The sequence below is a fragment of the Parambassis ranga genome, chromosome 13 (assembly GCF_900634625.1).
Source record: "Parambassis ranga chromosome 13, fParRan2.1, whole genome shotgun sequence".
Classification (NCBI taxonomy): domain Eukaryota; kingdom Metazoa; phylum Chordata; class Actinopteri; family Ambassidae; genus Parambassis; species Parambassis ranga.
In genome coordinates, this window is record NC_041033.1 from 16043450 (window position 1) to 16067847 (window position 24398).

Here is a 24398-nt window from a genome sequence, read left to right on the forward strand (position 1 = left end):
GATAAAATATTCACTGATGTTCATCTCTGCTGGCAGCAACAGGCCGAACACGGTTAAAAGCAGACAGGAACAGCACTGTAGTTATGTGTGTGTCCTGTAACTCTGGCCAGTTAGATTTTATTCGTCATTGGTATATCCGGGTACTTCGGTTTTTTTTTGATTGACAGTTGCCATGGCAACAAGCTAGAGCATCGCCATTTTGTCAGGAGGGTTTTTTTTCCCCAGCTCAGTCTTTTCAAATGTTCTCCCTTCCCGCCGGAATAATGCTGTCAGTGGATATATGTTTGACGTTTTTGGATATCGAAATGCGTCTAGTGGATTGGATGAAGAAGATCAAGAGGCCGACGTTTTAACATAGTTGAAATAATTAGGCGGCGCCGCACTAACTCAGTTGTCCGTGTCTCTGGTCCACCGGGCCGGTTCACTGCGCAGGTTTGGACCGCGCGCCATTTTGTGAAAATTGACACAAAATTCCTAACCAAAATTATCAGAGGACACGGTTTCTGTTTCATGGTTTAAATACTCTGGATTCGACTGTACTGTCGTATTTATCGACGTGACCGACGCAAAATTTGCAAAGACAACGTAAAATCAGAATTTGGCATTACATTTATTTAGCGGCAGCTAGAATTGTTAGCTTGAGGCTAGCCAAAGAAGCTACGGCTAGCCAGGCAGGTAGCTAATGTTAGCTGCGTTCATTTTGTCAACCAGCTAGCCAGTTCGCTAAGGTTAGCTAGTAAGTTATGCGTGCTAGTTAACGTTAGCATGTTGCTTGTCATCAGCTGATAGTATCGTTAGTCAAAGTTGCTTCGATCACCGATGTTGTTCATCAAAGCTTGGGACATGAAAGGCGTATTAAATGTGACTGGCGAATTATTCTAGAGTTTGCCGGTCAGAGGACGGGATTGGATTTAACGTTAACATTACTGGCTAACCGTGCAGGGAGGGGAGAATCTCAAGCTGGATAAGTTTCCTCATCATACAGGTTATTGGACTTTAAATGAAGATCGTGCCATCAGAGGTAAGCATATGTTAACTGTTGTCTTTGACATTAGCTTTCGTTATTTTAACGTTTCATGTTAACGCTCTCCCAGATGTATATTATATGTAATGTGAATGGTTAACAATGATGGACGCGACAGTCAAGTTGCGAATGGTAGCTTTAGGTATGGCGGCTAGCTAACATTTTGTGGCGGTGCCGACTGAGCTGAAGGCACAGTTAACGTTTGCTTTCATTCGATAGGTCAACGGACGGATTTTAATGTTAGACGGGAACAACATTCCAGCTGGCTGATGACCAATTTAGAGGGTGCGAAGGATTGTGTGGGTTTTGACAGAGAGTCATGCTGGCACGGTGTTAACGTTAGAGCTAACGTTAACGCTGCGATATTAGACACTGTCATTGTACGACTGGAGAAAATGTTGCCTTATTAACTAACATTCCTATTTGAGGTACTGCCAATGCAGTGTTTTAACTATATTCATATCAGGGGTGTAGTTTGTATTTTGCAGTTAAATAGTTCTGAGGCTAACGAGGCTAACGCCTCGTAGCTAATTCGGCTAACCTGGCTAATGGTTAACGTTGACTTGTTGACGAACCATCTGAATGGGCCCCACAACCCGCTGGCTGCACACAGCGTCACTGGCTAACGTTAACGTTGGATTGGTGAGAGATATGCTTGCTTGTCCCGCAGTTTTCAGGGTAACGTTAACGACGACAACGTTAGCTAGTTAGACTGCTAACGGTAACGTGAGCCTGAATACGTTTGTCATTTATATGAGGAATTGGAGGCATACACGAACGATATGTAGCAGGAGAAGACGCAAATTAACACTGAATATGCTTCCTAAATTCCAACCATGACGAGATCTGCCCCATCATCTGTAAGTATAGAGCTATTCGGGAACCGTCTAATACACGAACGCTGGGCTTTTAATTGTTTTGGATGGGTTACGTTTGATTCAGCTTTGGAATGGACCTAATCAGTTGGGCGTGAGAAGATGACACATAGGCTTGTTATAGAGGTCTTTAGCCATCACTTATGATATGATACGGCTACTAATAGCAAGCTAGCTGTCGTTATATTTACACCTAAATAGGCCGGCTGATGCCGTTATGACTAGACCCAGGAAAGGAACTGTTCATATCTCAGTACTGAAAATTAAGAGTAATCAAACGTTTAAGGGAGACTAAAGAGCTACAAGTGCGTTTGCAAAATGGCTTTGTGGTCAAATATAGCCTTAATTTTCCCAATAGGATTCATGATTTCCAAATGTCAAATTCACCCTATAATTCTGTTAGTCCAGTACCGGCTATTGTTGTAAAAAAGGACTCATTCCAAACTTTTTAATTCTTTATCAATTTGCAGTCTTTTAAATTGATTGTTGGTAGCCCAGTTGTGTTTATACTCTTTATTACCTATTTGTAAGTATTTTGTATGTCCTAAATCCACCATTAAGACAGCATCTTTTAAATAACATTTTCACAGGCTGAGTGGAAATCAAGTGCTCTTACAGTTCCACAACAATATTAATCCTGATTTGTTTGTTTAGTCTGTGCCTCTCTGAGTGAACTGTTTATCTTAACAGTTTTACATGAGCTTAGTATATTATGTTTTGCATTGCCTGGGCCTTTACAGGCTGATCCACAAGCAGCTAACCTCTTGAAATTTTTAGTTTATTTTTTTAATATTCTTTTAGAATTCTTAAATATACCCCAAACACCAAGTTTCAGGGTGCCCTCTTTGCTTCAGTAGTCATCTGTCCCTTCTCTTTAACAAAAGTTCACTCGTTGTAAAATTAAATCCCACCAAAGATGCACAATTATAATCATCTGTTTTTATTCTTTGTAGTGGGTTGTGGTTTGCTGCTGGACTCTCCTCCCAGGATGATATGAAATTTAACAGGAGAAGATGCATCCAGGTTAGCTGCTATATGTTAAGCTTTAACCCCTTGGTTAGGAAGTTGCACCTCTCTAAAAATCTGCTTTCAGTTCTGCTGCTGTTTATAATGTGGCCTTCTAGGTCGGGAAAAGTCAAACAATGCTGAATCATTATTACAACTTGTCAGTGCAGTATTAAACATCTTTATTCAGTGCAGTTGAACTTGTTGTATAATGACTGCTGAGCTCAAAGTCATTACACATTTTAGACCTAAATAACAATAAAACATGCATAATAGTCATTATGGCAAGTCAGTCTTACAATATAGCTGTTATATGCTATATAAAGATGCTAGTACAATGATTTATTTTATCTGTTATTTTTTATAAAATAAAAACATTTATAAAATATTAAATGTGTATTTTATTATATATATATATATTTTTGTGTATCCACCAATGTCCATATAATATACAGTATCTTTAATTTTCAAATACAGTGTTTGTCTGTGCTCTATCATCTTCCAGTTCCTCTTATTCCTGTCAGTGGATGTGTATTTTTTGCTTTTCCAAAGCTGGGTCAGCTTTCTAACGCTCTCAGATGGAGTGCAGGTTTTGGGCTGTGCAGCTATTTTGCTGTCAGGCTCTTGTGTTGAAAGCAACGTCTAAGTGTGCCAAAGTTCAATTTTATTTCTTGTTTATTTCTTGTTTTCTCATTGGAAAATGGGAGCAGCTCTGCCCTGGCAACAAAAGTAGGCTATTTGCATACTGCGTTGTGATTGGTCTGTGCATTGATGGGCTTGCCAAATCACGCTGTATCTCTGTGGTGATAGGCTATGCTAATTAGGTGCTGTTGCTGGGATTCTGAATAGTGGTTACTGTGTAGCACTGGTGAATTGTGTTGTCTGGTGAGAGATGCTGATAGCTGAACATGCTATTTAATAATTTTTTGATTCCTTCTGGCTTAAAATGAAGGATGATTCACTGTACAGTGTGGAGATGCTTTATTTTCACCCCTTTTCACTGTTAAACCTGCTGTTTTGCTTCTTTTCTCCACAAAGGTTGATATGTTACTGTTGTATTTTATTTTGTGCTTATGCTTTCATGCATTTTTTAATGATTTACATATTTAACAAAAGACACTATTATAAAGCTGCCATTTTCCCTAACAATGTATATAATCCTTATTTTTCTAAACATTTAAACATCATTTGCTTTTAAGGTGTGTGCTTGATTATTTGAATATACATGTAAGTAGTACAAATGCATAATTTACATTTTGCAAATATTTTTCTTCCCCTGAGGAACATTTTTGTGTTTTTTTTATAAAGAGAATTATTACTGGGTAGATTAAGCTGCAAACAATGCTTATTTATATTATTTCTATAACTGTGTTATCTTTGGGCCAGAAATCTCTTGTCTGGAAGAAGGAATACAGCTGTGTCATATCAAGATCATTTCTCCTTTCCTTCTCTTTGTGATATTTTCTTTAATATATAATGCAAAGTTAAGTTTAAGATTAAACTCAAAGCAATATGAATTTCTTACAGGAGGAGAGACTTCAGCATGCAAACCTTCGTCCGTCCGGCTTGCGCCCTCTTTTTCTTTACACACTGCTGGTCTTCAGATGGCTGCTCCAATGCCCCATACGCACCAGCAGTACAGTGACCGCCACCAGCCAAGCACTGACCAATCTGTTACGGTCTTACCGTACAGCGACCAGACACCACAGCTCACTGCCAATCAGGTACACTAAACCTACCCTATTCTACTTCTCGGGTGTCTTTTAGTCCTAATCTGTGATGTTAGAAGAATTACAATACTTAATGATATGAGAGCCCACTTCCTTTTTTTGCTGCTGTCACCAGGCAGAGTAGCAGTTTGTAGAATGTTTCTTTCAGTCCAGACAACTCGTATTGTGCAAAACTAATTGTATTAAATATAATAATTATCATGTGGTGGTATGAAGTGCTGTGTATGTTGTCATATTTTTTCATTGTTCTGCTTTTCCCTTTTTTAAACTACAGAGGCACATGCCCCAGTGCTTTCGTGACCCAACTTCAGCTCCCCTGAGGAAGCTCTCCATTGACCTTATCAAAACATACAAACACATCAATGAGGTTAGTTCAGGTCATTTATTTAATTAATCAGGTTATTTATTTACATTTTGTTTATCATGTCAGTGAATGCTGTTTCTTTGTCCTCTATCAAGAGTTGCATAACTGTAACTCCCACTTGTGATAGTGACCTGTATGTAGGTTCTCCAAAACAATTGAAAATATAAATTCCACCGTTTAGGGGGAAAAAAAGGAATTATAATGTGCATATGTATCTCTTTATCATATAATCGGTTGTGCAGCATCATTTGTGATCATTTGAACTCTTGTTAATTTGCAGGTGTATTATGCAAAAAAGAAGCGACGGCACCAACAGGGTCAGGGTGAAGACTCCAGTCACAAAAAAGAAAGGAAGGTCTTTAATGATGGCTATGACGATGATAACTATGACTACATCGTCAAGAATGGGGAGAAGTGGATGGACCGCTATGAGATTGATTCCTTGATAGGAAAAGGATCATTCGGACAGGTGCTTAATTTAAAAATGCACACATTGATACGCTTGTTGAAAATGGACGAGTAATGTTTTTTTTTATTTTTGCAGCAGTTAGCCACCTGTGATGTAGAATTAATATCAAGTAAACTGATCTAACAAAACTGTTCTTTTGTTGACATCTTCAGGTTGTGAAAGCATATGACCGAGCAGAGCAGGAATGGGTTGCCATTAAGATCATAAAGAACAAGAAAGCTTTCCTCAATCAAGCCCAGATTGAAGTGCGTCTCCTAGAGCTTATGAACAAACATGATACTGAGATGAAATACTACATTGGTAATTTACTCTTACATTTTTTCCTATGATCTGAAAAGACAAAGAAGTGAAACCGCTGTCCCTTTGTTTAACTAACATTGGTAAAATCTTGTTTTCTACAGTTCACCTTAAGCGTCACTTCATGTTTCGGAATCACCTCTGCCTCGTGTTTGAGATGCTGTCATATAATCTATACGACCTGCTCCGAAATACCAACTTCCGTGGAGTCTCGCTCAATCTCACCCGGAAATTTGCCCAGCAGCTATGCACGGCACTACTCTTCCTGGCCACACCTGAGCTCAGCATCATCCACTGTGACCTGAAGCCTGAGAACATCCTCCTCTGTAATCCCAAGAGGAGTGCCATCAAAATAGTGGACTTTGGCAGCTCATGCCAACTAGGACAAAGGGTATCTAGCTGCAGATTTCCTTATCAGCAATAAAATTAATATATCCAGAAATACCCATGAGAAGTGGGTGATAGGTGTTCTTTGAAACATGTAATAGTAGATAATCTAGAGTTTGTAATCTGGGTTTCTGTTTGTTTGTAGATATACCAGTATATCCAGAGTCGCTTCTACCGTTCCCCAGAGGTGCTGCTGGGAATGCCCTATGACCTGGCCATAGACATGTGGTCCTTGGGTTGCATCTTGGTAGAGATGCATACTGGAGAACCTCTCTTCAGTGGAGCTAATGAGGTACAGTAATCTGGAGCATAACTATGACTTGTTAGTAGCTACCTTAGCTCTTAGCTATATGTTATGGTTTATATTTCTAGTTAAATTGAAAACACAGATGGCTCTCACTTGATGTCTAGCTAAAAATAATTTAATTTAGATTGCCTGAGCTCAGATGTTTTCGGAATCAAGTCATCTTACCATAACATTTGAAGAAATTGATGAAATTTAATGTTGATTGATAACATCTTTAGGTGGACCAGATGAACAAAATAGTCGAGGTTCTTGGTATCCCGCCTAATCACATAATGGACCTAGCCCCAAAAGCCAGGAAGTTCTTTGAGAAGCTTTCAGATGGTACATGGAGTGTTAAGAAGACCAAAGATGGCAAAAGGGTGAGCTCAGTTTTTTCAAGCAGTAACTATGTTTAGTAAATTGTGGAGATACAGAAGCAACACTTTAAATCTCTGTGTGTTTAAAACAGTATAAGCCTCCAGCTTCACGGAAGCTCCACTCCATTCTTGGTGTGGAGACAGGGGGTCCAGGTGGCCGTCGGGCAGGGGAGTCCGGCCATGCTGTTGCTGACTACTTGAAGTTTAAGGACCTGATCCTCCGGATGTTGGACTATGACCCTAAGAGCCGCATCCAGCCCTACTATGCCCTGCAGCACAGCTTCTTCAAGAAGACTGCGGATGAGGGGACCAATACAAGCAGTAGTGTGTCTACAAGCCCCGCATTAGAGCAGTCCCAGTCTTCAGGAACCACCTCCAGCACCTCCTCGAGTTCAGGTAGCAACCAATAGCAACCAAGTTGTGACACTCTTGCTACAGATGTTTAGTTTTTAACTGGATGCAACAACAGTAAAAGTATCTTTGCTGTTGTAGAGCAGTGAACATTAACTAATCCTGATGCAGCATTTGACAGTAATGTAATATGTTAGAGGCTGTGTTTGTGACACTTGTTTATTACTTAGGAGGATCATCTGGTACAAGTACCAGTGGCAGAGCAAGATCAGACCCTACCCATCACCACTTGCACAGTGGAGGACACTTCGGCACGGCATTGCCTGCCATTGATGGTGACAGCCTCTGCCCACAGGTCAGTAAATAACCTCAAAAGATATCTGCTTCGTTGAATATTTTTGGACAAATGCAAGACTGAATAAACTAGTACTAAAACTGTGGTGTGTGTAACTGACTCTTTTACAGGCAAGACAGCCTTACCCACCCCCGCTGGTGTGGGGCGGTGGTGTCGGACCAGAGTCAGTCACTGGAGAGACCCACCCAGTCCAGGAGACCACCTTTCATGTTCCCCCTCAGCACCCTAAGGCCCTGCATCCCCACTCACATACGCATCACCACCACGGGCCGATGATGGCTACACGCCCACGCCCACGCCACTACACCTCCCCGACACACAGCTCCTCGACACAGGACTCCATGGAGGTGGTTCATGGCCATCTGTCCATGACCTCCCTGTCTTCCTCTGCCTCCTCTTCCTCTACATCGTCCTCTTCCACTGGGAACCATGGCAACCAGGCCTACCAGCTCCGCCATTTGCCTGCTGGAGCCCTTGACTTTGGTCAGAATGGTGGGCTGAGCATGGGGCTAGGTGCCTTCTCGAACCCACGGCAGGAGACTGGCATGGCAGCGCACCCTGCATTCTCCATGGGCACGAACACAGGGCCTGCCCACTACCTAGCGGAAGGCCACCTGGGCATGAGGCAGGGCATGGACCGGGAGGAGTCTCCAATGACTGGAGTGTGTGTGCAGCAGAGTTCTATGGCCAGCTCGTGACTGCACTGACATTTGGCTGTGTGTTCCCCCTGTGCGTCATTTTTAAGGTGGTGTTTTTTACTACAAGGTGTGTTGAGAACAAAAGCTGCTCACGTCAGAAGGGAGATATCACTGAACCGCTACTACAGAGAAAAACCTTTGTTAAAAAGTATATATGTAATTTTCATCAGTTTTTCTTTTGCAATCATTAGGCACAAAATAATACTGCAGAATAACCATAGTGAGATTGAGACATCCATCTTACCATTTCACCAGTTTCATGTAACCACCAAGTAATCACCATATGGTATTATGTGGCAAAATCTTCTAAGGAGCATTTCAGAGCGAAGTTTGAAGCTGTTTTGCAGGTAGCTGTTGGTGATGAAATGCTTGGCGTCCTCTTTTCGGTTCAAGCCGTGGACTGCCTGACATTACTGTTCCACTGGTTCTTAATTATTTTTGCCCTTTTTTAAGTGAAATTTCACATAAAAGCTGCTTGTAAATCCTGTAGCTTGACAATGAGGGGAAGTGTTTGCGGTGATATTTCTTGTTGTTGGTCGGTATTGTGTAACTCTTGTTAAAGGGGAGCACATAGCAGTGGAGTCCCTATGCGTGTGCTGGCCGGGTGGAAAGAAGACCCCGCAGGTGGATACTGACACCAACCGGGTCAAAGGAGAGAGGGATGCACCACCCCTCAGGCCTAGAGGCCCCATTGTCCTGCAAGCTGCAGCTGGGCCCGGCACAGACGAGAGCAGCGATGGGCGCAGGAGACGAAAGGATCCAGCCCAGTGAAAAGGAAGACAGTCAGCGGCTGGTTCTAGATAACCCTTTGGCCTTATGACTCATGGACTTGGAATGGGATGGAGCTGGACATTATCATTTGAATTAAGATGGCTTTTCTCTATTTTTCTCTCTAGACAGCCCTTAATTCTTTAAGGAAATTAAAACAACTTAGAAAAGGTAAATAAGAATGGTAATTTGAGGCCTTTCTTGACAAAGATTTCGTCTTCAGCAGGGCCCCACATAACAGGGTCTTATTGTACACAACAACCTCCTAAACATTACTTCCTTGAAATTCACTGGTTAAGGATTTTGCAGTGGAAAGAACTATCTATTCCAGAGTCTACCCTTTTATGTTTTGTTATTTTTTTTCCCTTTTGCATGTAGTTCCTCATCAGAACCACCTGCACAAGTCTCTCCATCCAAAACATGGAAACTGAAGAAAAAAATGAGTTAAGTGACTGCCTTTTTTCTCCTCAAATTATGCTGTGAATTTTACAAGAATTTATTTTCCCTTTGGATATGTTTTTATACCAAAGCAGTTGTTTTATAGCATATAGGTGTCTGTAACCAATAATGTAGCAGTTCACCACTTTGACGCAAAGTTTATCAAGATCTTATTTTAACGTCAACACAAACAGCTGCAATATATATTACTTTAGCAAAACTGGAGACCGTTGTTGAGACCGTTGGCTATTGTGTATTCTGGCCAGATTTGTTTGCAACGTTTTACCAAAACTGTTTCCATATTAATTGGTAGATTATTTTGGGAGTCTTATAAAACTTTGATATGTTAGAGAATTTGGTAGTTACTCTGCAGGCTCCGGAGTAGCAAGATAGAAGCTGATGGTTTAAAAAAAAAAAAGAAAAAATGAAAAAAAAAAAAGGAGACTAATGCGTTCTATTTCTGTGTCGTCATTTTTCTTTTGCCCCCATCATACTATTTCAAAGGGTGTTGCTGCCTTTCATACATCATTTGGTCAACTTGGCTAGTTTTCTGCCATAAAGTAAGACTTTATGTCATTGTCTTGGCAGGGTAAGGATTATCGTGGCAAATCAATTTGTGTTGAATGGTATTGTTCAGATTTGGTAGGGCAGATTCCCATGATTGTTGTCCTATTCAAAGGGAAAGGGTGTCTGTCAGCCCACCACATGCTTTGCCTAGGCAGACATGCAAGTCCTCAAAACATAACAAGTCAATTACCAGATTTTTTTTTATCAGGGATTTTTAAGTGCTTTCTTTCCTCTGTTGCTCATTTTACCAGCTTGGAAATTAGATTTAAAAAAACAAAAAACAAACCTGCCCACAGCCACCTCTCAAATTCAGGGCAGGCCACAGGTCATGCTGTCGTCATTTTAAAGAAGAAACCATCATAAGAAGTCATGCTTGGTATATCCACAAACACAATTGTAAAGCTACCTATATATTGAGATTGGGGTTTTATCTGGATGTCAAGGTTAATTGCAAATTTGCAATCATTTTTCATACCCCGCAGAATTTGAGACATTTAGAAATTGCCGGTGGTTTTATTACTGGCACTCATACTGGTACTAAACATTCCAAAAATAAAAGACTGAAAAAAAAAATTGACTGCAGTGACTCGTAAGTGTGCGCCTATTTCAGATCATGCTGATTGACCTCTTATTTAGAGCAGTTGTCATGAAATGCAGCCCCTTTTTAATAGTTGAAATAGAATTTATGTATATATTTATATTTTTTTAATAAAGGAAGTATAGAACTCACTACCTTGCTCCTGCTGGTATGTTGATTATGTTTGTCAATTTGGTGACCATTCAGTGGGCAGGAACTCCTGTTTTCTTAGTGGCAAAACCTTGCCTTTTGGCAAAGGTACTTGACTACATCAGGACAACACTATGAGGTAGGGTTTGAATCAAACAGGGAAAGCTAGATCTTCAAACCTTAATAATTTTCACAGGGTATATTGTAAGTGCATGTACATCACAAACCTTACTTTTTGGTTATATGAGAAGCACATGGTTGAAAAAAGGTTCCATCTTTCATAAGCCTGTTCAGTTTGTGGGTTATACACAAACACGTATACTTGTTGACATATCTGAACACCCAACAGAATTTGAAATCCTCTTATTTAATTTGGAATTATCCTTTTCATTTTTTGGTTTCACATTTTTTCACTTTTTTTGTACATGCAACATGCACTATAGAATTGAACAGCATGGGGGAAAGGATAAGTCCATGTATCCACAGATTGTAAGATCTAGTCAAGACTTTGCTGTGTTTATGACAATGCCCTTTGTATTATATTAAGACAGTCTTATGTATGATATATAAAAAGAAGTTAATTGAATTGCTCTGTGTGTCTTTATTGTCCCCTAACATCTTCATTAGCTCAGTATTCATGCTTCAACCCAGATTACATTGTTTGTGTCCAAGAGTTCCACAAAACCATTGCTACAACAGTGTGCGTAAATTTATAAAACGCGACAGGACCTATCTGAACCACCCTGGCTCGTTGGTCTAGGGGTATGATTCTCGCTTCGGGTGCGAGAGGTCCCGGGTTCAAATCCCGGACGAGCCCTTTACTTTTGCTTAGATGGACAAAATCAGTAAAACTTACCCTTGATTGAGTTTGATAAATTCTATGAGACTTTGCGGAGCAAAAATATGAGTTTCGGAAGGAAACGGTGAATACCCTTGTCACTCAACGTCCATTGTCATTTTGTGAAATGTAACCTGAGAGTTTCGGATGCTTTTTACTGTCTTTATTTTAAATGTGACATTTCACATTGGCACGGTAAGTTGGTTTGTATCTCCGTAATTCGATGCCATGGAAATATATATATATATATATATAAAATATTGGGCTCGTCCGGGATTTGAACCCGGGACCTCTCGCACCCTAAGCGAGAATCATACCCCTAGACCAACGAGCCATATGACAATGCCAGTCATACTGTCAGTTTTTACTCCTCAATGTATTCAGAGTGATATTATTGTTTTTTTGTCGTTTGGAATTGCATTCACAGATTTAGAGACCGCGTTAGGTGCAACTGCATTGCTACTCTTCTAAAACGTCATGTCGCTAATAGTAGCTGAATGGAATTACTTACGGACAATAATGGCTAGCGAGAGACGAATAGCTTCGCTAGTTGTTTTCAGTGAATATGGCCTCGTCGAGGCAAAAATGCAGTAGCTACAGCAGCTAGCTTAGTAGCTAGCTAGCTAACTACCGCCTGTGTTGTGTAGAAAGTTAGCCAGTGTGTGGCAGCAATGCACACTGAAGAATCACTTTGTCACTGTTAGAAGAAGAAGAAGTAAACACAAGAAGAAGAAAAAGGACGTCTGCTTAGCTGTATTCTAATTGGTTCATGTGGTGGTCGGAACAACCAATAGTTATTGCAGAGAGCTTTGGTGTGTCCTATCAGGTGCCTCGACTATGGGACATTATAAGCAAAAAAAAAATCTAAACCGAACCGTTGTGGTGTAGCGTGTTAGCAATGATTATTGTTTAATAACTGTTTTCAGGCGCTGTATGAGGCAATGCAAGTGTTGTCTTAGAAATCGTCAACATCCTCTCGACTTCCTAAGAGAAAACGCGAGTTAGCAGATGATAATAGACAGCCAAGTTAGCTAAGCTAACTAACTGTAGCCTGAAACATGCCTAATTTTTGCGCGGCTCCAAACTGTACACGGAAGAGTACACAGTCAGACTTGGCGTTTTTTCGCTTTCCACGGGACCCAGAGAGGTAAGACACTGCATACAATGTACCACACAATGACCAACTGCAGGGAACTTTTGTCTATTGAACATGTACTAAGACTGTACTGGGTTACTGTGTTTTTTATTCTTCGATGTAGGATTATCCATAAAAGGAATAAACTCTGGCAGACTTACTTTAGTTCTAAATCCACAATTTACCCAGAATGCACTTGTGTTTTGGGGGAGAAATCAAATTTGTGTAATATTTTTGCTATAAATGTCTCAGTAAATAAATAAAATAATAATATATATAAACAAAAAAATTTAAAAACTTTTTGACGACACACGGAGTGTATATTCTGCTTGCTTAACTGTTGTTTAAACATCTGTAAACATATATCTGTGGATGCTCTCATTCATCCAGGTCAGGTCATTTCCAACCCCTGTGGGTGGATCTTGCAGGATCCTTGCAGGTCCTGAACACATAAAACTCAGATTCCCAACCAGAAAAGTAGCAGAACTGAAGAAGCCACTTGGGGGAGTGGCGAAACATCTTCAAAAAACAATCCTTAAGTCCAGTTGCCTCGATTTAAACTCTTGGAAAAAACATCTGTAAACACATTTGCAAAGGATTGAATTGTTGTTTTTAATCATTTAAAGTCTAATCAGTACATGCTTATGATTGAAATTTCACCATGAACTCATAGAACTAATGTTCTATAAAGTACAATTTAGCAGCGGTGACATCAGTCATTTTCACGTCATTCTTCTTATATTAGATGCAGAATCTGGGTGGAAAACTGCCGCAGGGCCGATTTAGAGGCAAAAACACCGGACCAGTTGAATAAACACTACAGACTGTGTGCCAAACACTTTGACCCAGCCATGGTGTGCAAAACGGTGAGTAGCACCTGCCAATTTTCCCACAGTGTGACCTCAAAATGTATGCTAGTTGAAAGAGCGACCCATACTACAACAGTGCATGCTTTGCAGACAGGAGACAGTGTTTTTGTACTTTGTGTTTCCTTGCATGCTTTTTCTTAAGTTGCAGGGCGTTGGGATATCTTGGACAGCCTGCTTATTTGAATTATCTTTTTCTTCCAGAGCCCCTATAGGACTGTGTTGAAGGACACAGCCATTCCAACTATATTTGATCTAACAAGCCATTTAAAAAATCCTCACACCAGACATCGCAAAAGGATTAAAGAACTTGTAAGAAAAACATTTATTTGTCACTCTTCAGTATTATTTTTATAATTTGTTAGATTTTTTACTTAACCTCAGTTTTTTACATTTTCAGACTGAAGAAGACATAAAGAAAATTAAAGAAAGGAGATGTAAGTAGATGTAGTAGGAAGTTCTTATGTCTTAATTGCATTTGCTGTCTGTTTACTTAATGTTTTCTGTCTGTCTTTATGCAGTGGCATCTTCCACTGAACAGCTTGCTTCCAAAAAACACGACACAGCTGAAGACAGCACAAGCACCAGTGAGAAGGAGCCTCAGCTGTCCACAGAGGAGAAGGAGTTCCGTGAATATCTGAGGTCTTTGTTTGAGGTTCTGCTCCTGTTAGGAAAACAGAGCATCCCTTTAGAGGCGTGTAAGGAGACTGAACGCACATCCAACAACTTCCTGGCTCTCCTCGACTACAGCATGAATGCTGGTGATGAGGCGTTGAAGAAGCGGTTTGAGGCAACAGCTCTCAACTCAGAATACCTTTCTGCAACACAGCAGAGTCAGCTCCTGGACATTTGTGAGAACACAGTGAGAGAGGAGATGCTGATGGAGGTGAGGGAGAGCCGCTTCTTCTCAATTGTGACAGGTGATCTCTTTGAGTTCGCCGGCCAGAAACACCTGCCTCTGTTTCTGCGCTTCGTGAATCAGCAGAATGTTCTCCGGGAGGAGTTTTTAGACTTTTTGCTGTTTGATGGTGATGAGCCTGCCCTGGTAGAGAGGCTGGAGGCTCAGCTGACTGACCGTTGGGGCCTCAGCATGGAAGACTGCCGTGGACAGGCCCACAAGGCCACGGGGACATACTCCACCAAGATGAAAGCTGTGGCAGTGTTACTGATGGAAAAGTATCCCCTGTTACTGCACATGCCTTGCTCCCATACGGCACTGAACATCCACCTGGCCAACAGCCTGCCTTTCCCTAATGTCCAGGTTGTCATGGAGACACTGAGGAGGATCAGTGCTTTCTTTAGCAATCCGTTAACTCAGGAGGAGCTAGAGAACGCTATTTCTGCTCACTACCAGAAGAATGAAGAGAAAGCAGCTGCACTGAAACAGACATGTGGCTCTGGATGGACAGAACAACACAGCGTCTTTGACACACTGCTTGATTTGTTGCCGTCACTGCTGCTGTGCATGGAAAGCGTCCGGGACAATGAAAGTGGAAGGTTTGCTGGTTCCGTCATGGCAGATGCGTATTCAATAATAGAAACTCTGGCTGACTTTGAGATCATTGTCACCATCATCATCTTAAAGAACGTCCTCACCTTTACCAGAGCCTTCGGGAGGAATCTGCAAGGCGAAACGCTGGATGTGTTTTTTGCTGCCAACAGCCTAACAGCTGTGCTGCATTCGCTGAACGAGGTCAACGATAACATCGATGTTTACCATGAATTCTGGTACGAAGAGGCTGTGAGTGTGGCTGCAGTCATGGAGGTGCCTGTGAATCTTCCGAGGCTGTTCCTGCGCAGACAGCGGGCAGCCGATGTGGGTGAAATCCAAGTGGAGTCATATTTTAAGGAGTATGTAACCATGCCTGTAATCCACGGCATCATGCAAGAAGTGGAGGAGATGTTCTCCGACACTAACCTCAAAGCTCTCAAATGCCTGTCTCTGGTCCCTGCTGTCATGGGTCAAATGAAGTTCAACACCACTGAGGAGAACTACGCAGACGTTTACCGCAACGACCTCCCCAACCCCGACACTCTTCCTGCCGAACTTCACTGCTGGAGAATCAAGTGGAAGCACCGAGGCAAAGAAGTGCGCCTGCCCACTACCATCCACGAAACCTTGCAGCTTCCAGATGTCAAGTTCTTTCCCAACGTCAACTCCTTCCTCAAAGTGCTCTCCACCTTACCGGTGCTCAAATTAGATAACGGAAAATCAGATACTTCCAGTCAGCGGCTGCAGGTTTATTTTGACAGCGTGCCTGCGAAACAGTGGAACAAAAGTCTTGCAATGCTTAGAGTTAACACTCATGTCAAACATGACCTGGATGTCATGGTGGACAAATACTGCAGACTCTATGCAGAGGATGATCCCGAGGCAGAGGCCAAGTCTGAGGAAGCAGCTGAGGAGGATTAAAATGACCGGCAGCTGTGTGAGTCTCACATGAACGTTATGGTGTAAGAACACAGGCGTGATAGAGAAGAGTGTGGCCTAAAGTCGATGAAGATTACACATCTGTTTTGCAGCATTTCAAGGAGTAGCACCACAGAGGTGATGGCTGCCACCCACTTTTTATCTGATGTGTCACCCCCCCCCCAACAAAGATTAGTAAGTAAATCAGTGGTTGCCTTTTTTGACAGTGAGGATGATGTCATCACTGCCGTGGACCACTTTCTAGAGGTGCAACAAAAAAGATGCTCGACTCTTCTTGGCAACTTTTGTGAGAATAATGTTCACATGAAAGGCTCTGTCATTATATCAAAAATGGGCTGAGATTGGTCCAGACTAACTGTGACTCAGCCACAAGCAAATAGCTTGAAGCCTCAAGACACAGATCAATTAAGTAGATGCGGCAGAATCTGCTTGTAGGCCACACTCTTATCAAACTGCATATATAAGTTCTAATAATTTAGATCTACAAGGACGTGATCTGTAAATATTTTGAATTCTGTTATGCTCTTTATTATCAGATAATCCCCCTGTGAGGTATTTTGTAGTCTTGTTTTGTTAAGTTCTTTGACAGTTTTATATGTTTTTACTACTTAGCTTGTTATTTTTTTTAATTGTGTGCTTTTAATTCAGACCACATGATGGAGGCAGATGCTGGTTTACAGTCTCTTATAAAGCAGGAAGAGCAGAAGAGGTTACAGTTACATCCAAATCAGCAGAATTAACTCCTGTTTGTTTAAATAAATTCTGCAAGTGTGACAGATTCAGCTGTTAAATACTATCAAATACAGATTAAGATGAAAAACATGGCAGGAAACTGGACATAGCTGTGGATAGCAGTCATTGATGCTTCATTCAATTCAGATTTTATTTTTCATAACATTTCAATAAAAACTTCCAAACATCAAGGCCGTATTGTCCTCCTTATTTTTTTTTGTATTGACATTTCAAACATCACGTTGAAATCACGCACACAGCTAGGAAGCATCAAATAAATCTGATTATAATATAATGAGTTGATTTGATTTCAGCCCAGTGTTCTTCTCGGCCATTTCCTGCAGCCTGGAACAAAAGGCCTTTCTTCCATCCATTGTAGTTTTAAGTGTCTTGACATGGCAGCATGGGGTTAACCGTGCCTCCTCCCTCCTTTGCTGGCCAGACTGTGACGAACTCAGGTGACAGTTCACCGTGCAAACTCACTGTGCAGACCTCCGAGCATCACACAAATGTGGGTGGGGTCGCTTTTGATGCGCAACCAGACAGCAATGTGCGCTCCACGGCGAGCTCCGAAGCCTTAGACAGCAGGAGGCTCTTTTCCTCCTAGACCCGGACAGAGTTACATAACGAAGGTGCGACCCTGAGTGGACACATCCTGAGAGGGTTCAGGTCGTGAGTAGGACGTTCCTCTTTTTGATCTTTCCCCGTGCAGCCTTGTAGGATTGAACATTATGGCATGGCCGTGCATTACGCGCGCTTGCTGCATCAACCGCTTCTGGACCGAGCTGGATAAAGCAGACATCGCGGTGCCTTTGGTTTTCACCAAATACTCCGATGTGGCCGACGTGCAGCACTTCCCCCATCACCCGCAGCCGAGGCAGAAGAAGGCCGGCGCCGCTGCCATAGAAACCCAGCCTCATCCCGGCGAGCAGGAGGCTGGGAAGGCACCGCCCGCGACGGGTGCCGCAGCGGGCAAAGATGGCTCTACTGCGTCCGTCATGCGCCAAGACTTCAAGGCGTGGAGAGTGCGCCCCGAGCCCAGCTGCAAGCCCAGGAATCAGTACCAGCCTTCACCGGGCCCGTTCAACAACGAGACGCAGTACCAGAAGGATTACAAGGCCTGGCCTATACCGAAGAAGCACGACCACCCCTGGATCCCCAAACCCAGCCCCACCGCTGCTGCTACTACTACCACTACTACTGCTGCTGCTTCACCTCCAGCCACCACCACCACCGGCGGCCCGGAAAGGAGCGCAAAGCTCGAGCACGCAGCCGAGGCCGAGAGCGGCGTGGAGAAGAGTGAGATTGAGGAGAAAATTCACGAGAAAGAGTCGAAGGAGGAGGCGAAGGTAAGCGTGAAGAGGGAAAAGTCAGCCGAGTTGAAAACAGGTGAGAAGACGGAGTCCGCAGATCTGAGCGCGGAGCAGAGGAAAAGCAGAGCAGCCGCAGACGCGCTCAACAGACAGATAAAGGAGGGGATATCGACTTCCAGCAGCTACAGGTAAGCCAGCATCTCATCTCTGATCACTCCAGCAGCCTCAGAGATCTCCACAGGATGTCTGGTTTTATGTTACAATCTGAGGCAGCTGATATCGCCACAGATAGAGGTTCCAGTATTGATCTTCTTCTTGCCTTATCCTGGCTGGGAGTACTACCCAATCAATGCTGCAGCCCATGAATGAGCGAGGCTTGTAAAAAGGGTTTGAATTTAATCATGTGTGTGGTTCCTTTGCAGGGGCCTTCTTCTAATTGAATTGGCCATGCATGTGGGAGGCATGCAAAGTTTAAAAGACCTGCTTCATTCTGCCTCCCCGGAAATTAGATTAAGTTAACAAATGTATCAGCTGCAGGGCCTTCAGTGGATTTTTCACAGAGAGAGAAACACGTATAGAATGACAAAGTTACTCCTGGAACAAAGCGCACACTTAATAATCAATAAATGAAAACAATGGATTTGATAAAGCCAGTTTTTATTAAATATATCTTCCAATCGTTCAGAAAATTCCCTTCAGTAGCACTTGTTTATCCTCTGGAGGTTTCACAGTAGGTGTATTTAGACTGCTCAGACTTGGGGCTGGTGCCAGGTGGTGCCATCATTTACAGCAGCACCCCCTAATCCACCCGGGTGATAATCAATCTCCACTCCGTCAGTTGATGTTTTTTTTATTTACCAGTTCGCTCACACACAATCACAGCATCATGAGCATCCTGGCCTCTTAACAGTCTAGCATGTGCAACTGCCTGGGACTAGACTTATTTCTTCTTCATGAGTCACATGCAAATGGGAGTGACCACCATCTAAACCTTGTTTCACTCCATTCTGAGCTACCTTTTCAACAGACAAACCTGGATTCTAGGTTTTTAGGTCCACCTCCTGTCCATGTTAACCTGGAAAACTACCTAAAAACATACTACTCTACCAGGTCTTGCACAGCTGATGAAGTAAACGTAAAGTTAAATAACAGTCAGTACAAAACACACACACTTTAAGCATCACAAAACCCATTTAGATTCGATTCATGTATCAGAAGCAATTAACCCTTTTCTCAAATAATTCCACCCTAAACATCTGATTTCTTCCATTGTTGTCCTCAGGACTGAGTTTAAGGCCTATAAGGATGTGAAGCCAGTGAAGCCCATCAAAGCTCCATCTCAGTACAAGCCCCCGGGGGAGGAGACCAGTCTGGAAACCAGCTACAGCGCCACGTTCAAGGGGGAGCAGTTGAAGGCTCAGTCGACTGACAACAAGCTGCAGGAGCGCAGGAGGGTACGCAGCCTGTACAGCGAGCCCGGCAAGGACGCTGCAAAGGTGAGAACACGTCCATGGAAACAGACGTTACAGTCCACAGCTATGAGATACCACTTCCATCCTGTGTTATAGAATGGCATACAGTCAGTGCCCCCCCTCCTCATAGTCTGTATATCTACAGCTTATTCAATCCTGCCCTTCAATATAGAGTATTTTTAGTCCCAAGATATGCATTTGTCATAGGCAATAAAATTTTTAAATCTTCTTACAGTACAGCCTTTATATAGATTTTCTTAAAGGGTTTATTCTGTTCATTTCAAGTGGGGTTGTATGAGGTACAGATCCATAAGTGGTCAGGTCAGGATGCAGACAGAAGTACGGTTCATGGAAGCCAAATTCCATTGAGAAAAACTTGCAGAATAGTTGCTGGACTACTGTTGTGTTATTCTTGTTTCAACACACACACATTTAGAATTTAAAATCAAACTCCTTAAAACACAAAGGTCACACTAAGACACAAGGATCGTTCAGAAACTGATGTTCCGAGCTTCCTGTCTGTAAAATACGGACGTGCCTCATACAACCACACTTCAATAATACCATCTTAACACAGATCAATATCTTTGTGCATGTAATCAACACAATTTAGATTTAATGGGTTAATAATGTGTCTACATTTGGCCACTCCCTCTGTCGTTCTTGTAGGACTTCTCAGAGACTGAGAGCAGCTCTGTTCTAAATCTGCTGTAGTCAGGTGTGTTCTCTGTTTCTTCTAGAAGGCATGGAGGCTGGCCTCAGATTGATCACACACACACACACACAGACAATCACACAGTGTGCATCTTGAGCCTCAGTCACATTTATCACCCAGCTGCCAGATGTAAATTCTCCTCCCAGTATCAGCCACATCTTCACTGTCTGCCCACTGCTCAGCCTGCACAAACCACCACCTTTTGTGGAGAGCATTGACCGCGTGTTATTAGGCAAGCGGGTGGAGAGAAGAAGGAGATGCTATTAGTAGGTGTCAGATAAGAATCAAAGCCCAGTTGCATCAGGGGAGGTAAACAAGACATTTGTTTAAGGCTCTATTTTTGGTGACACTGGTGCATGAACACATGGGCAAAACTACATTTATTCATCACAGTCTTTCAATGGCCGAGTGCGTGATTTGGCAACATTTATATGCAGATGATGTCATCCTTATGGCCTATGAAGGATCGGTGTAAAAGCAGTGACACCTTTACATCAGTATATGTACTGATATGACTGATTAGTTCATAAAAAGTCTGGGCAACCGGTTTTGCCCTTCACCTCAACTTTCATTCACAGAAATAGAGCCTCTCATATGTTAACCTGCAGAAAGAGCCGTTCACAGACATTTGTCATTTTTCTGATAGATCTTTAAGGTTTATTTATTCAGCAACAAAAGTTGGGCATGTCTTGCAACTTTGTTGATGTTCCCAAGCTCATTTATATCAACTGGGACTTCTTCCATCAGTGTGTTGTTGTGGAAGAAAAGCAGAAAGAAAAAAAGGTGCCTTGCTTAAGGCCACGTTCATCTATGCAGCCACATTATCGGGGTTTGTTGGGATTTGAACCAGTAATCCCAGAGTCTCAAGCCTGCCTGTCAATCCTCCACTGTTAATGGATGAACCATTCTTTAGAGCCAAAGACTAACATCATATACTAATATAAACATAAATGTATTTTAAATAAACAAACTGCACGAACCACTGTTGTAAAGATGGAAAGGCACAAATACACTTTTTGTGCTGTTTATTTATTATGTTCTTTTATTTTCACTGCACTAACCATGCAAATATCACCTTTACCATGGTGCCATTTGCCTGTCAGAATTTTAAGTAATGAGATAAAAGAAGGTATGTATTGCATGCCCAATATAGGACATTGACATGATGTCTAACCATTTTGAGGAATAATTAGAGATCTTGAGAAATACACTTTTTGGTTTTCTTGCAAAAAGTTAAAAAGCAAATTGATACCACTGTCATATCTGTTATTAAAGATGCCCCCCCCCCAGTCTAAAACATCCTAAATATATCAGGGTTGCATCAAAGATGTTCATGTGGTGCAGAGATTAGCATAATAACCAGCTAGCGCCCCTTGTGCTCAGTGAGAAGAACCCCTCCCCCCAGAGACCATAACTGCTCCTAGAGACCAAAGACTGCCCCTAGAAACCAAAGACTACCCATAAAGGCCAAAGACTGCTCCTAGAGACCAAGGACTGCTCCTAAAGACCAAGGACTGCTCCTAAAGACCAAAGACTTCTCCTAGAGACCAAAGACTTCTCCTAGAGACCAAAGACAGCTCCTAGAGACCAATGACTGCTCCTAGAGACCAAAGACTGCTCCTAAAGACCAAGACCAAAGACTGCCCCTATAGACCAAAGACTGCTCCTAGAGACAAAAGACTGCTCCTAGCCCATTTTTCAAAGCATTTTTCCCTCACAGAACCAAGCTGGATGTTTATTTTTCATGCCCTCATACTAATTTAAGTTAATAAGCTGCAGCTTAGTATTTTACAAACATGAGACTGGTATTGATTCTTGTCCTCTCAGCAAGAAACCAAATTAGTGTATTTTTCAAACATGCAACTATTGGCTTTTCTTCCCCCACTCCAGTTTGATCTCAGTATTTTCACCCCTTTTCCTCTGTTTCAGGCGGATAAGCCAGCATCTCGCACCAAACCCAAAAAAGCCCCGACAACAACAACAACAGTGAAGATGGTGAAGAAAGCTAAAGAGAAGCAGATTTCTAGCTCCCAGTCAGCCAAGAAGAAACCGTCTTTGGGCGCCTCAGAGGAACCCAAACCAGACGGAGCCGTCACAAAGAAGAGCAAAGAGATCAGCAACAGACTGGCTGAAGCGAAACATTAATAGGAGCTCATCGTTACACCTTTTCTGCATCAGTGTGAGGAACTAGGCGAATCTCTTCTCTTTGGTTTCTCTCCTCACCTGTTGTGTTTGCTGTCCTGTCGTATGTTGTTCACCTTTGAATGGGCACTGAGCTTTTAGACTAATGCAAATAATTTCACTGGTAACTTTGTGTGTGTGTGTGTGTTTGCCTGTGTGTGTGTGTGAAGAAGTATGTGAGTATTTTGGTGCACAGAACCGCTTTATATAATTGAGCACATAATTTGCACATGAGTTCTCTTTGACATTGAAAGGAGCCATCAGTACACATGTATGTGTATGAAAGGGCATTTTTACCTTTTGTCTGAGTGGATTGAAATCAACATTTAAAAAAATGATTGTAAAAAACAAAAAAAAAATGTTGAGGAGATGCGTTTTCTCCGAGACTTTTGAAGGGTGCAAAATCTGTTTTTACAGTTGAGTTTCCTAATTACAGTGCCTCCGCTCTGTATGGTCCTGGTTTTCATTTCATTGTTCTGGATGATATCTGGTTTCATCAGTTTGGTTGCTAAGGAACCAAATTAACTGTAATATAATTGCTAGAGCTTGCATGCAAGACCTCTTTTTTTTTTAAAGTATAGCAACATTTCTTGCAGACTCTACGATGCAGTCACACTTTAGCTTGTAAATTGAGCCCATAAAAATAAATGTAGGAGCGAGACCTGTTCAAATATAATGCATGAGTAGTACTAGGTCCTATTCACAGCAAAGGCTATACATACATTGAGTAAATTCATAGTCTAGTGGCTGTAAAATAAACACACCAGCAGTATGGTTTCACCCACAGACGTGTTTCTTGCAGTCTAAATCCTTTAACAGTTCTGATGATGACTCAGTATTTTGTAGCATTGTACTCCACCCTCTCCTCTCCAATGCTGTAGCTGTGCTAAAAATGATTAAAAAAAGAAAGAAAGGATGCATACAGGCCTAAAAAAATAGTATTTACTCAGTGAGTTCCCCTCTGAATGATCTGATCTCTCCAGGTGTTGAAAGACAAGGAATGGGCCAGGACTAAATGCTGCTGTATGAAACAAAGCGCAAATCACGTCTTCATTCTGACAGGAGGCATTATTGCAGCCCAGCCTTTCCCCCTCTGGTTATACACACATTTCATCCACCATGATGCACTCAGTGTGTGTGTGTGTGTGTGTGTGTGTTTGTGAGAGGCCCCAGTCTAGCGTTAGCCACCATGGGTCTGCTTCCAGTTTTTAGCTTCTCTGTGTGAGAGAGTATTTGTGCGTGTGTTTAGTCTGCTGCCTGCTAGCATCAACCACTAACAAAGTGCTGCTATGCACTCCAAACGCCCCCTCCTTGGTGCTATATCTCTCATCGTATGCTGTCTGGTTTGGACTGCCAGAGTGAAGTGATGATATGACGATGTCATACCGCTGCGGATTTATCGTGATTTTGTGCTTGTATTCTCAGCTTGCTCTGGATGAACTCTGATTAAAATGATGGTACAGACTCCTGTGTTGTGCATTTGTATTTCTTTTAAAAGGGGCACCGCTGTTTCCAAAACAAAAAAAAAAGAAAAAAGTGATCTCCTGTGAAATATGGATTACACAACTCATTCTAAATCTTATGTTTAGACAAGAAATTCAAAACGAGCTCTTCTTTCTCATTGAAACAAAGTGCATATGTCATACTTTGAAGCTTTTGGGTGCTGGTGGTCATTTTTCCTGTGAATCAGTCATCCTGACATAAATCTGCATGAATTATTCAGCCGTTATGGGCCCTTGTGTTTGCAGAGTAGCATGAAATATTGAATAAGTTATCAGCAGTGGCACTAAAGCTGCTTAAGCTTTGCCCCTCCTCACTAAAAGACTTGTCTGGCATGTGGTTATGGACTCACTTTATATTGTGCTGAAAGGGTATTCCACAGCCATGTTTATTTGTGTCACATTTAGGCATTAACCGGAGCATAAAAGTGATAAAAAAAATAAAAATAGAAAATCTCTTTGGAGTTACCCAGATGTGAACATGCCATGTATTTGTGC

At 42.1% G+C, this 24398-nt stretch overlaps 3 protein-coding genes and 2 non-coding genes across 7 annotated transcripts; 4 read left to right on the plus strand and 1 right to left on the minus strand.

The window, feature by feature from the left end:
* Positions 1-180: 180 nt before the first annotated feature.
* Positions 181-10720, plus strand: dyrk1ab (dual-specificity tyrosine-(Y)-phosphorylation regulated kinase 1A, b). 2 transcript variants are annotated; one of them, XM_028419005.1, is made up of 12 exons: positions 181-1021; positions 2853-2922; positions 4432-4628; positions 4909-5001; positions 5279-5467; positions 5620-5767; positions 5869-6155; positions 6297-6443; positions 6677-6817; positions 6907-7210; positions 7396-7520; positions 7631-10720. In XM_028419005.1, the coding sequence occupies exons 2-12, from the start codon at positions 2913-2915 to the stop codon at positions 8216-8218; spliced, it is 2229 nt and encodes a 742-aa protein (XP_028274806.1). In that variant the 5' UTR covers positions 181-1021; positions 2853-2912; the 3' UTR covers positions 8219-10720. The 2 variants fall into 2 exon arrangements, with proteins under 2 accessions (XP_028274806.1, XP_028274807.1); XM_028419006.1 differs by lacking the exon at positions 2853-2922 and having other exon boundaries at positions 7631-8218.
* A 743-nt stretch (positions 10721-11463) lies between these two features.
* trnap-cgg (transfer RNA proline (anticodon CGG)) lies at positions 11464-11535 on the plus strand. Its single transcript has one exon. It is a non-coding gene; the product is annotated as a tRNA-Pro (tRNA).
* Positions 11536-11818: 283 nt separating this feature from the next.
* On the minus strand, positions 11819-11890 carry trnap-agg (transfer RNA proline (anticodon AGG)). The gene has a single exon. It is a non-coding gene; the product is annotated as a tRNA-Pro (tRNA).
* Positions 11891-12291: 401 nt separating this feature from the next.
* thap12b (THAP domain containing 12b) lies at positions 12292-16911 on the plus strand. Its single transcript, XM_028420643.1, has 5 exons — positions 12292-12703; positions 13437-13557; positions 13762-13869; positions 13958-13994; positions 14079-16911. The coding sequence occupies exons 1-5, from the start codon at positions 12615-12617 to the stop codon at positions 15968-15970; spliced, it is 2247 nt and encodes a 748-aa protein (XP_028276444.1). The 5' UTR covers positions 12292-12614; the 3' UTR covers positions 15971-16911.
* Positions 16912-17197: 286 nt separating this feature from the next.
* Positions 17198-23723, plus strand: map6b (microtubule-associated protein 6b). 2 transcript variants are annotated; one of them, XM_028419927.1, is made up of 4 exons: positions 17198-18221; positions 19316-19529; positions 20175-20223; positions 22150-22273. In XM_028419927.1, the coding sequence occupies exons 1-3, from the start codon at positions 17452-17454 to the stop codon at positions 20217-20219; spliced, it is 1029 nt and encodes a 342-aa protein (XP_028275728.1). In that variant the 5' UTR covers positions 17198-17451; the 3' UTR covers positions 20220-20223; positions 22150-22273. The 2 variants fall into 2 exon arrangements, with proteins under 2 accessions (XP_028275728.1, XP_028275727.1); XM_028419926.1 differs by lacking the exon at positions 20175-20223 and having other exon boundaries at positions 22150-23723.
* Positions 23724-24398: the final 675 nt, after the last annotated feature.

Excerpts from the sequence above, each read along its gene's own strand:
- dyrk1ab (XM_028419005.1), top strand. Across the intron at positions 6,818-6,906 it reads AGACCAAAGATGGCAAAAGG|TATAAGCCTCCAGCTTCACG; the intron begins GTGAGCTCAGTT and ends TGTTTAAAACAG. Across the intron at positions 7,521-7,630 it reads GTGACAGCCTCTGCCCACAG|GCAAGACAGCCTTACCCACC; the intron begins GTCAGTAAATAA and ends ACTCTTTTACAG.
- thap12b (XM_028420643.1), top strand. The coding sequence starts at position 12,615 with ATGCCTAATTTTTGCGCGGCTCCAAACTGTACACGGAAGAGTACACAG. Across the intron at positions 12,704-13,436 it reads TTTCCACGGGACCCAGAGAG|ATGCAGAATCTGGGTGGAAA; the intron begins GTAAGACACTGC and ends TTCTTATATTAG. Across the intron at positions 13,995-14,078 it reads GAAAATTAAAGAAAGGAGAT|TGGCATCTTCCACTGAACAG; the intron begins GTAAGTAGATGT and ends GTCTTTATGCAG.
- map6b (XM_028419926.1), top strand. The coding sequence starts at position 17,452 with ATGGCATGGCCGTGCATTACGCGCGCTTGCTGCATCAACCGCTTCTGG. Across the intron at positions 18,222-19,315 it reads TCGACTTCCAGCAGCTACAG|GACTGAGTTTAAGGCCTATA; the intron begins GTAAGCCAGCAT and ends TGTTGTCCTCAG. Across the intron at positions 19,530-22,149 it reads CCGGCAAGGACGCTGCAAAG|GCGGATAAGCCAGCATCTCG; the intron begins GTGAGAACACGT and ends CCTCTGTTTCAG.